We start from the raw sequence: 12,425 nt of genomic DNA, 5'->3' as shown, positions 1-12,425 counted from the left end.
CCTTCGGCGCCGGTGATCTCAGAGGCGGATTTCCCTTCCCTCCCTGCGCCTTCCAAAGGGAAGGCCAATAGGGCAAAGGGAGGGAAGGAGGTTGTCTGGACCTCATTCGGTCCATCCACATCAAGTGGTAGGGCCGACCCGGTTGCTGAGGGAAATGGGGCCAAGGCGGGATGGACGGAGGTGGTTCGCCGCAAGGCCCCTAAGAAGAAGGAAGTGGTGCCGGTGCCAAAGACATCGGCGCCACAGCAAAAGAAGAAGGCGGGCCCTAAGGAGGGCCCTAAAAAAGTGACGCTCCCGCGCTCACAGGCCGTAATGCTAAAGTTACGGCCTGAAGCAGCGGCCAAGGGAGCGTCGTATCTTTCAGTCCTCCTGAGGGCCGAAAAGGAGGTAGACACCAAGGAGCTGGGCATAGGGCCCCTGAGGATCCGTTCAACGGCAACAGGGGCCCGCATCATTGAGGTGCCCGGCTCCACCAGTGCGGACAAAGCCGACGCTTTGGCCGCAAAGCTGAGGTCCGCACTGGCGGAGGAGGTGGTGGTGTCGAGGCCCGTGAAGTTCACGGACGTGAGGGTCACGGGCCTCAACGATGCGACGACGGCGGACCGGCTGATAGCCGCAGTCGCGCGAGAGGGGGGCTGCACCGAGGCCCAGGTCAGGGTGCGCAGTGTGCGACCTGGGCTTCGCGGCACAGGCTCTGCCCTGCTGGAGGTGCCGGCTATGGCGGCCAAAAAGCTGCTGCAGCTGGGCGGTATCTCGGTAGGGTGGAGCCAGGTGCGGCTTTCCTACATGGAGGCACGACCCAAGCACTGCTTCAAGTGCTTGGGAATGGGGCACGTCGCAGCCGCGTGCCCCAGTCCTAAAGACCGCAGCGGTTTGTGCTACCGTTGCGGCGAGGAGGGCCACAAGTCCGCCCAGTGCTCCGCGTCACCGCGCTGCGCTGTGTGCGCGGACGCGAGCAAGCCGGCGGACCATGTGATGGGGGGTCATTCGTGCCGCCCCCCGTCCACCCGTGGGAAACTTCCGGCCCAGCCACAAAGGGCGGGGGTTTCGAGGCAGGCGTCGGGAGCTGAGATGTCCGAATAATGGCTGGACATCTCAGTTTCCTGCAGGCCAACGGGAACCACGCCGCCGGGGCTCAGGACCTCTTCCTGCAGTCCATGGTGGAGTGGGCCGTTGACGTGGCGGTCATAGCGGAGCCGTACTATGTCCCTGCCCAACCTCATTGGGCGGGAGACACGGGCGGCTCCGTGGCGATCGTCACGCGGCCGGGCGCCGTGCCCCCCCTCACAGTCAAGGCGAGGGGCCACGGGTATGTGGCGGCGGTTCGGGGGGAGATTGCCATAGTCGGGGTATATTTCTCTCCGAACCGCGACCTGCCGGCCTTTGAGAGATTTCTCGACTCTCTCGGGCCGGTGGTAGGGCAGTTAGCGCCTCTCCAGGTGGTTGTGATGGGGGACCTCAACGCCAAGTCCACGGCGTGGGGAAACCCCCTCACAACACCCAGAGGAAGGGAGCTAGAGGAATGGGCGCTAACTGCCGGACTGTCCCTACTGAACACGGGGACAGTTCAGACGTGCGTGCGACGGTCGGGAGGTTCAGTGGTGGACGTCTCGTTCGCCACTCCGACCATCGCACGCAGAGTGGAGAGGTGGAGGGTTGAGGCAGGAGTGGAGACGCTTTCGGACCACCGCTACATACGGTTCGAAGTGTCTGCCACTCCTGCCGGTCACCGGAGTCCAGCGTCGAGTTCCTCGTCGTCCCGGGAGAGAAGTCGGTTTCCGCGTTGGGCCCTATCAAGGCTCAACCGGGAACTGGCTGAGGAAGCGGCCGTTGTCGGCCGCTGGAGTCTCCCGGGGAGTGCGGAGTTGGGGGTGGACGAGGGGGCTAGTCGCTTTGGGGACGTACTCCATAACGTCTGCAGAGCGGCGATGCCCCCCGTTAGACGTCCACCCCCACGGGGTGCGGTATACTGGTGGTCGGACCACATTTCCGACCTCCGGGTCGCCTGCAACGGAGCCAGGAGGGCATACACCCGCAGCAGGCGACGCCGACCCCAGGACGAGGAGCGTGATGGCCGGCTGTACAGGGTCTACGTGGCGAAAAAGTTGATCCTGCAGCAGGCCATCTGCCGAGCCAAGGAGGCAGCCTGGCTGGAGCTGGTGGAGGGGCTCGATCGAGACCCCTGGGGCCGACCGTACAAGCGGGCGCGGAACAAAATCTGCGCCCAGTCGGCCCCCATCACGGAGGTGCTCCAGCCGGCTGTTCTGAGAGGGATCGTCGAGGAACTCTTCCCCGACGCCCCGGCGGGATTCACTCCCCCCAGAATGGCTCGGCAGACGCTGGAAGAGGGCGACCGCGTTCCGCCCACCGTCACGGAGTCTGAAATGGAGGCGATTTTGGCTCGCCTCCAGAGTAAGAAGAGCGCACCGGGTCCGGACGGGGTGCACGGGAGGGTTCTGGCTCTCTCCCTGGTGCACCTCGGAGGAGCCCTCAAGGAGCTGTTCGACCTCTGTCTGAGGTCCGAGCAGTTCCCGAGGGCCTGGAAGGAAGGCCGGCTATGCCTACTTCCGAAAGGCAGCCGGCCTCCGGACTCGGCTTCTGCGGTGCGACCGGTGGTTGTGCTGAACGAGGCGGGGAAGGCTTTTGAGAAGATTATAGCCACCCGTCTCGTTCGGCACCTGGAGGAAGGCTCGGGACCGGGACTTTCAGAGTCCCAGTTCGGGTTCCGAGCCCACCGGTCGACCGTTGATGCCCTCAAACGCCTGAGGGCAGTGACGGAAGAGGCGGAACGCAGAGGAGAGGTAGTGTTGGCGGTGTCGCTGGACATCGCCAACGCCTTCAACAGCCTCCCACACAGCGTGATACAGGCGGCACTCGTATACTTCGGAGTGCCCCTGTATCTGAGGAGGCTGTTAGGCAGCTACCTCTCCCAGAGGAGGGTGGCAGTCGAGAACCGGAGGGGGTCCATAGAGTGGTGGACAGTCGACAACGGCGTTCCACAGGGTTCGGTATTGGGACCTGTCCTATGGAACGTCGGTTATGACTGGGTCCTGCGGAGCCGCCTCCTCCCCGGGATGGGTGTCATATGCTACGCTGATGACACCCTCGTGTTATCCCGGGGACGGAGCTACAAGGAGGCGGCGCGGCTGGCCGAGGTCGGAACTGAGCTCGTGGTCAGCCGCATAGAGAGGTTGGGGCTTCGGGTCAGAATCGACAAGACCGAAGCCCTCCTCTTCCGCGGGACTGGGCGGAAAGGACCCCCGCCGGGTGCCACCCTCCTCATAGGAGGAGGGAGGGTCAGGGTGAGCCCTACCATGAAATATCTGGGGCTCACCCTTGACGGAGGGTGGACCTTCGTGCCCCATTTCAGAGAGTTGGGGCCGAAGGTCAGGAGGACGGCAGGTGCGCTGGGGAAATTCCTCCCGAACCTCGGAGGTCCCAGCGCAGCTTGCAGGCGGCTATACTCTGGGGTCTGTCGGAGTATAGCCACGTACGGTGCTCCCGTTTGGGCTGATCGCCCGATGAGCCGCGGGGTCAAGGCCCTTCTGCGCTCGGCGCAAAGGGCGCCCGCGGTGAGGGTGGTTAGGGGGTACCGTACGGTCTCCTGGGCCGCAGCGACGGCTCTTGCCGGTGATCCGCCTTGGGATCTTGTGGCGTCGGTTCTCGCCGAGGTGTTCTCCTACGTCTCGGGTAGGAGGGCTCTCGGAGAGAACCCTTCGACAGAGGAGATCCGGGCGGTTCGCCGGCAGGGGGAGTCGCGCCTTATGCGGGAGTGGGGGGAGGACCTGGCGGGCCAGCCGTACGGTAAACGTACAACGGCTGCGCTCCGGCCGGTCCTAGAGCGTTGGATGAGGCGGAAACGCAAGCCCCTCACTTTCCGTCTGACGCAGGTTTTCACCGGGCACGGCTGCTTCGGTGACTACTTGTGTCGGGTGGCCAGGAGAGAGCCGGAAGGAGGCTGCCATGAGTGCGGCGCTGCGGTGGACTCAGCCCAGCACACCCTCGAGGTGTGCCCGAGATGGGCTGCGCAGCGCCAAGACCTTGTGGCGGCACTCGGCGGAGTGGGCTTGTCGCTTTCGAGTGTCGCGGAGAAGATGCTCGAGAGTGACAGGTCCTGGATGGCGGTGTCCTCCTTCTGTGAGACGGTCATGTCCACGAAGGAGGCATCTGAGCGGGAAAGGGAGGTTGCGGCTGATGCACCCTCCCTCCGCAGACGACGGGGGGGGGGGCGCGCCGGAGGCGATATTCGCAACGCCTCCAATAGCGCCCCTCCACTACGGGCTGGGGTCGGGCTGGTAACCCGGCTCCTGTGAAAGCCCGGCGTCGTCGGGGCGATCCTAATTGCCGGGATCGCCTCCTTTCTCCGAGGGAGTAAGTCCGGTCTTTGCCAGGACCGGCCAGTCGCTGGTGTGCCCTGTCGCTGACAGATCCGGGGTGCACCAACATAGCGGCCGATGGCTTTCGCAGTGGTTTTAGTGAGTAGGGACCTGCCCAGGTCGAGTCTCACACATCCTCTCCGGCCCCACCAAGGCCGGTGAGACGGCTCGTAAAAAGAGTTTCCCTGCGTCATCAAAAAAAAAAAAAAAAAAGGTAATGAAAATTTTAGGTAAATACAGTTAGTATTATAGTATGTTTTTTTTTTTATTGAATCACTTAGATTTATTTCATTAATATATTTATTTGATGGGTTTAGTCTATTTATTATACAATGTTATATTGCTATATAATAATCTGTGGTTAGAACAATATCGAAACTGGTCAAATTATTATTAAGCAATCATATCACTGGGAGGAAATATTTTTCCTGCCAATGCTTTGGACGTAATTGATGCTGCTACATTTATAAGAACACTGATTATTTTGAAACATAAAAATAATGACGAAGTAAAAACAAACTCTGTATTTGTAAAAATAATTGTTCGGAAACTTGAGTATTAGGGTTGATATTATAAAAATAAGAATATATGTAATGAAACTAAAATTTTTGAAGTACTACGTGTATATTACTTAGTTACTTTGCAGCAACCGTGATCTCGTCTGCCCGTGATCACAGTTGCTGCAAAGTAACCAAAACGTCGGGAGTATGTAGTTTTTTAAATAATAAAATACGCATAGTACTTCGAATAATTTCATTTAAATGAATACTCGCGAACTCGAACGCGACTCGCGAACATTTCAATATATGTAATGTTTAAAATATTATGTCCACAAAACATTTATTGATAAATTAATGAAACATTACCAGATAAACGAAGTTATAGGATAAAATATCATATTATAATGACTGGCGTTGCTTGGTAGATTGAACATCTGCCCTGTGAACCAGAATTGGATACAATGGCCATCCTAACATTATGTAGTTTTCATCCTCTTTTGAATTTTAAATCCTCAGTACTAACTTTAGGAGCCATGTATTTGAAGGATATTTAATTTTTTTAACACGTTGACGTTAATATATAAATTCGAATTTATAATAAACAAACAGTGAGAGGTTATGTGAGTAGCACATTAATATTAATTGTATAAAAAACCTTAAACCTCAAACTATAATTCCGGTGAGTTTTAAACGAAATAAATCTATATTAAAGTTGGGTTTTAAGATATTTTGTTAAATTTATATTCATATGGAGGCGTGATACGGGTTTGGGATACATTAATTTAGTTTTTTTAGCCTATGTTTTTCAAACATGTCTTGTTATTCAAAATCAAATTTATTATATTATAAAAAGGTATTCCGTCGAATAAAGATATAAATTACTTTAATTAAATTCAATGTTTAATTTTTTTTTGAGGAAAATTTCCGAGGCCCTCCATTTTCTTTTTATCGTCGTTTAAATAGAACTATGGTTTTCGGATTTATAGGAGATAAATGTGTGTTTATGTAAACTTGCTTATTATATATCTATTAGGCTATTATCATTAAAATCTTCTAGGTTTTGCGCATATCTTTGCTTAAGTTGAATAAATATAGCCTTTATCTTATTTCTGTTTAGAAAATTTTCGTCACTAGCTATTTTTCAACGTTTATTATTAGAACATAAATAATATCAAATGACACGAAAAAGAAAACCAATTACTACAAGAAAAAAAATAACAACTTTTATTCTACTAAACAGTAAAAATAAAAGCGTTAATTAAATAAATAAAAGTTCTAAACGACATCGAGTGCTGGGAGTTTCTTACATTTAGTTAATACTTCTTATTCAACTTTATGTAGCGAGTAACATTTAAAAAACAAGACATTACGGGACTAAAATAAAATTCTACTTTGTCATTTCCTTATTTGTTTTTCTATTACTGTAAACTAGAAGTTTAAAGTAAACTGAAAGTAAGAGTGAAAAAAGCTTACGATTTAAAAATATATTGAAAGTACTTAAACTAAATAAAAATGACGTGTTGGTTTCTAATATTAAAATAACCTATTTTTACTAAATATACACATACACGATACATACTAAAATGATAGCGGTTAGTCTTTCGGTAGCCAGAGCCCAAAAAGAAATAAACACAAACCAGCGCTCAATAGGTTTTGTGAGAGAGGGCACTAGGGCTATAAAATGATACGTCGGGTCTTATTCTACCCTTTAAACTGCTCGAAGATCCATGATCCACGTATTGCTAAAAAGCTATCACTCCTGACGACCCCTAAATGAGATGAAATTTATAATTATGCGAAGCGATAGATGGGTATAGATGACATATTATATGATATACGTCTGTTATTATATATTTATGATTACATATGAGAAACAATATAAAATCCCAGAGGATATTTATACGTCGGCTTCCAAAACAAGACATATTTCTGTATTCGCGAATTTTAAGGCGCGTTGTCCTAATATGGCTTACGGTTTCTTGGGAAACCAACATCCCCAAAGACCATGCCATCAAGGTCAATAAGTATTACGAGTTCAATAACGGACTCACTAAGTATAGGTTAAAATTGTACGTCGTAAATTTGTACGTGGTAGAAGTATAGGAGCTAGAAGTATAACAGCTAAATCTCTCTACAATCTATTAAAAGATTTGAGCCGGTCCAGAAGTAACATCAATTTATTCTTAGAACATACTTCGAAGGCAGTCCAAAACCTGATTTGAAACGAACCTACTATCGTTTTAAACTTGGTTAGGTAGAGAGAGGAGCTTTGACGGTGGAGGTGAGCGTTTAACGCGCGTAAGATAGGGGCCTCTTAGACTTACACCTGGGTCGTAAGTCCCAAGCACTGTTAAAGCTCCACTGTTGAACCTCTCTCTGCAACGCGGTGGACCTGGCACCCGCACGGTGAATCCATGGAATGCTGAGAAGTTTCGTCTCGTCTCATTTTTAAATGGTAGTCTGTCTATCCCTTTGTTCTCGGTAATGTCTGTAATGGCTGGATCGATTTTATGTCATTTTATCAAATAAAAAAAAAAATCAATCAGAAAGTTAAGTAAGTAATAATGAAGTTTGCTTAGAATGCATCTGAATCACTAATATAAGGGGTTATAAAGAATTTATAACAATTAAAAAGTATTGGAAATATTTGTTAATTTTGAGGCCTTACCGTTGATGACACGTGGTACAACATTCTTTGAAAACCAATCTCTAACCCTGGATAACGTTCATTCTTTTTGAAGAATTTTAGGGATAACTAAACATATTATATAAGTATTTTGAGGGATATCCTTATATATGAATTATTTTGAAATATTTGAAACAATTGAGTTCCCGTAAGGACCCAAATACTTCAAAGACAGTACCTAATTATATATTCATTGTACCAGTTAAAACTCAAACGAAATTTAATATTAACTTTAACTATTCTTTCTAGAACTACGATGTCTTTAAGTTAGTTAATGTATGTATAATGTAACATTACATACTGCACTCACGGGAAATAAATTTTAAAGAGATGCATAACTTTTAATTAAACAATCTTAATACCTAGTTAAAAATATAAAGACTTTATTAAATTCTTTAAAAATAGTATCCCAAAATGGCGTCGAAACGAACGTGTTCATTAATTAATTTTTTATTGATGCTGACAGGTCCCAATTATTAAAATATTTGTGTTATATTTAGTATAATATGATTAGATGAGTCGGATACACACGGTTGGTGATGACTTTGACACAATTTGTTTTGAGTTCAGCTAATGACGATATAAACAGAATTATAAACATAACTATTTAGTATAATATGTTTTACATAGTATTTTTAGCACAGTCTAGTTACGCCTAGGCTTTTATATTATTTTGACATGCGTTTATCTTTTATAGACTAAATATATTTTTGTGTTTAACACATAACCACTTGGATACATCTTGGATATAATATTTAAAACTTGTAGAGATCGTACAGTTTTATTAAGTGCCAAATCCGCAATTTCTAGGAAGGGTGACTGCGGTGCTTTTTTAGTATTAATTTTGATCCACATTCGACAATAAGTAGAAAAGACGTTGACAAAAGGTGGAATTTTTCGTGCCGAAAAAGGTTTCAGATCTTTGTTACTGACGCTCGGTGCTTTTGAAGTTTCATTCGTGGTCTATATTAATCAGTTTCGATGGTCACGTTTTTCAAAAAATAGTGCATAGAATTTGGAGACTTTCAAGTTACGAATTCATGTGCTTTAAATGGGTGACATGGGTCATATGAGTTAAAGTACTCTGATTTTCTGGATCGACTTCTAGGTTAGCTGTGGCCTGGAGGTTAAAAGGCCCGCCTCTCATACGCGAGGGCGCGGGTTCGAAACCTGGCAAGTACAAATGTGATTTTTTCCGAGTCATATGTAGTATTTAGACACCACTGACAGATGGTGTTACCAAGCAGTGGCGGGATAACAACAAGACCAGTCGGGAAACTGGCTGGAAAGGCTATGACAAGCCTTGGGGTCTAAATAGCCCCAAAAAGTGCTGGTGCAGAAGGCTAGGGGAAACCATTGCAACTATTTTCCATAGAAAGTCATCATGTATACGAACACTGATACGTGATGACCACGACGAGTTGCCAAAGACTCTTGCGACGATGATGATGATGATGATGTTTTCTAGGGATTCGACTGTCTGTAGATCATTAGAGGTTTGCATTTGGTTCAAACTTCCCAGTGAAGAAGTTACCAAGACTGTGTCAATCTCCCTTACTTTTTGCAATGACCAGAATGATCGATATGTTGGAGAGAGATATAGAGTGAGAGATAAGAGAGAGAGAGAATTTCCTATCTCAGGAATCAACTTGAAAGAAGGCTAAAGAACCTCTCTGCGCTGGGTGGCGTTCAATAATATCTTCAATCATGATATACATATGTTAGTGACATTTTCTTTCTTAATATTTTTTTTTTTCTAAAATCTGACTTTCCAGTGAGTAAATACAAAATGGTAAACCAAGTCTATTTGACATAAGAGTCCTTTCAAATTTTATGTAGTGAAGGAAAGAAAGCGTTGCTATTGCCGGCAGTTAGAAATAGTCTTAGAATGCCTTGACGGCACTTATTATCTAAGGGCTCCAACCAATAGCCCAAATTAAGTCAATGCTTTTAAGTAGGTAGGTGGTTTCAACTAAATTATTAATTTTATCTACCTGATGTTCAATAGCTGCGATAACCAAGATGGCAGCTGTTTTATTCTTGATTTTATAGCAAGTCAACGTAAGACACGTGGATCTTGATAACAATTTTTTTGCACTAGCGCCGAGCGGAGGTCTGCATCAGACGAGGGTTGCACTTGAAATCCGATATTCCTTTATTGTAAGCATTAACTTTTTTTATTTATCATTTAATATTTATGACATTGTTCCGTATACTGATGAGAACTACTTTTTAGCATGTCGCTTTCATTGTCACAAGCGCAACATTGCAACTATCTAAATATATATGTATGTATGAATGTATGGTTTATTTTGTGAATAGATGAATACTGTTATAATGTAACCCTTATTATAGTGTGTGATAGATAAGAATGTTCTTCTCGCCTAATAATTAACTTAACACATTTGTTTGAAGGTTTTTTTGAGAGCTCTTTTTAATCTTTTAATTAGAAATATGTTTGTGTTAGGTCTAATATTAAATAATAAAATTACTGTTTATTAAATATGATGAAATTCAAATCATTTGTTTACATTTTATGTTTATTTTGGAAATTGTGACAATATAAAGAAAAAACCTTGTGATAACGACATCTTCTTAAATATGGTTTTTGTTATTTAGGTATTTATTTCTGTATTTACAATAACAATGGCCTCATTAGAGAATTTATCTATGACATTGATGAATAAGAAAATATATAATAGTTTTGTTATCACTGCATGTAATTATCTCAATCGAGGTTTAACATACATATATATGTATCCGTAAAACAATATTTTCTATGAAACCCAGTGTAGTCAGAGATGAAGACACCCTCCGTGCTTGTAGCCTTAGCTTTGTTGGCATTCGTGAAAGGTACTTTCATTAGTTAATTGAAACATTACTTTTTAAGCTTCAAAGGATAACTAATTTTTAATCTTGTATTAATTGACATAAAATTGTGTAGATGCCTGGTGCAGACGACATTTTCATGGCCATAAATCAAAATATGGTCAAAAAATTGTTGGAGGTTATAATAACACTATCGACAATGTACCATATATAGTGTATTTACTAATTCAAAGTCCAAAAAACGAATATTTCCAATGTGGAGGTTCCATAATAAGTGATAGATATATTTTGACGGCTGCTCATTGCGTACAAGGGTATCGTATTTATTTAAATGATAATATTCCAGAAAGACAGCAGTTTATGTAATTAAATATTGATTTTTTTTTACATTTCAGTATGGTAAAAGCGATCATCAGAGCTGGCAGTTCCGATGCCGATAGTGGCGGCACCCAATATACCAGTAGCACTTTATTATTACATCCCTTGTATAACTCTAAAAATTACGATCACGATGCCGCTCTTATACGGACCACAAGACGGATACGTTTGGATGGGAAGACTGTAAAGGCAATACCATTGGCTGATGATGGGTGTGATGTCAGTTCAGGAACCAACGTTATGGTTTCAGGCTGGGGTGCAACTTCTGTAAGTTTAAACTAAAATATTTTTTTATACATAATTATTATTTATCAATTTAGTTTCTTGCATTTACTATTCTAAAATAACAAAGATTGCGTAACAGTAGGGTAATTCTATTTTTTTCAGGAAAATGGTGAAGTCAGTTCTGACCTCATGTCAGTCCAAGTGCAATCTGTTTCACAAGACGTTTGCCAGCAACAACTTGGTTATAGCGTTACCGATTGTCAATTTTGTGCCGGTGTTCCTGAAGGTGGTAAAGATTCTTGCCAGGTAGATATAATTTCTATTTCCGTTGGCAACAAGAAGCTTTGTCTCTCATTTATTTATTTTATACATTTCGTACAACAGTGAAAAGATGTAACAAAGTAATTTCAATCGTGTCTGCCATGTCTATTTTCTATCCATAAAATAGCCAATGTCTAAAACAGAAAAAAAAAACAAAAGAAAGCTTTATTCTCTAGTAATCTTTTTATGTGATGCTAATATGCGCTTGTTATTTAAAAGGGTGACTCAGGGGGACCGGCTGTTCAAGCAGCTTCCTCGCGGGGAGGTACATCACAGAGAGCATGTCCGTCAGCTACAGGAGCTCAAATTGGAATTGTATCGAATGGAATTGGTTGTGCCAGACCAGGAAAACCAGGGGTTTATACAAAAATATCATGTTCTACTGTGCGTTCTTGGATAAAACTTACTGCTGGTGTTTAAAAACAGTGTTGATAAGATAACGCTTCAATGACCGTATTTATTTAGCTGACCTGAATATATTTTAAATCAACTCTTACAAATATCTGAATTTCATGAGTAATGACTGCTGGTTTTATTACATTTAGGGTGAAGGTATATCATGTATAAAATACAAAATAAAATAACACTGTTTACAAATGATTTTTATTTGATTACATTTCTCTTACAAATTTCAATAAAGTGATATTCGATTTTGGGGAAGTTTAAATTAAGTATATGAAATTTAAAGGAAATAAAAAAAAATCATAGCCGTAACGACAAAATGATGTAAACATGCAAACAATAGCTTTCTGCTTTGTAATAATTAAAATAAAACAAAATTTATTATTGAAATTATTTATATGCTTATTAAAATAAATAGCATTGTGTCGACAAACTTTTAGCGAATGGCAGAACTCAGAGTTAACATAGAATTTAGAATTTAAATGAATGGAACCTGCAAAGTTGTGTGAGGAAAAAGTTTTTTAATTTCGCCAAAGAGCCAGGTGCACACAGTTTTGCAGACAATATCAAGTGATAAGACGACCTTTGAATTTTCTTTGGGTAATTATTGTGATGTTTTTCTTTATAAGTGAACTCGTGATGATTTTTTTTTATTCAGGAAAGAAAAAAATAAACATGCTTTTAATACTACTAAGATGTAAAACGAGC

At 43.9% G+C, this 12,425-nt stretch overlaps 1 protein-coding gene across 1 annotated transcript; it reads left to right on the top strand.

Moving 5' to 3' along the window:
• Positions 1-10,265: 10,265 nt before the first annotated feature.
• LOC116766315 (trypsin-7-like) lies at positions 10,266-11,912 on the top strand. The gene is made up of 5 exons (XM_032656137.2): positions 10,266-10,415; positions 10,507-10,705; positions 10,787-11,036; positions 11,157-11,300; positions 11,535-11,912. Exons 1-5 carry the CDS (start codon positions 10,364-10,366, stop codon positions 11,733-11,735), a joined length of 846 nt encoding a protein of 281 aa, XP_032512028.2. The 5' UTR covers positions 10,266-10,363; the 3' UTR covers positions 11,736-11,912.
• The last annotated feature ends 513 nt before the right edge of the window (positions 11,913-12,425 follow it).

This window comes from Danaus plexippus, chromosome 15 (genome assembly GCF_018135715.1).
Source record: "Danaus plexippus chromosome 15, MEX_DaPlex, whole genome shotgun sequence".
NCBI lineage: Eukaryota > Metazoa > Arthropoda > Insecta > Lepidoptera > Nymphalidae > Danaus > Danaus plexippus.
This window is presented reverse-complemented; position numbering and strand designations above follow the sequence as displayed.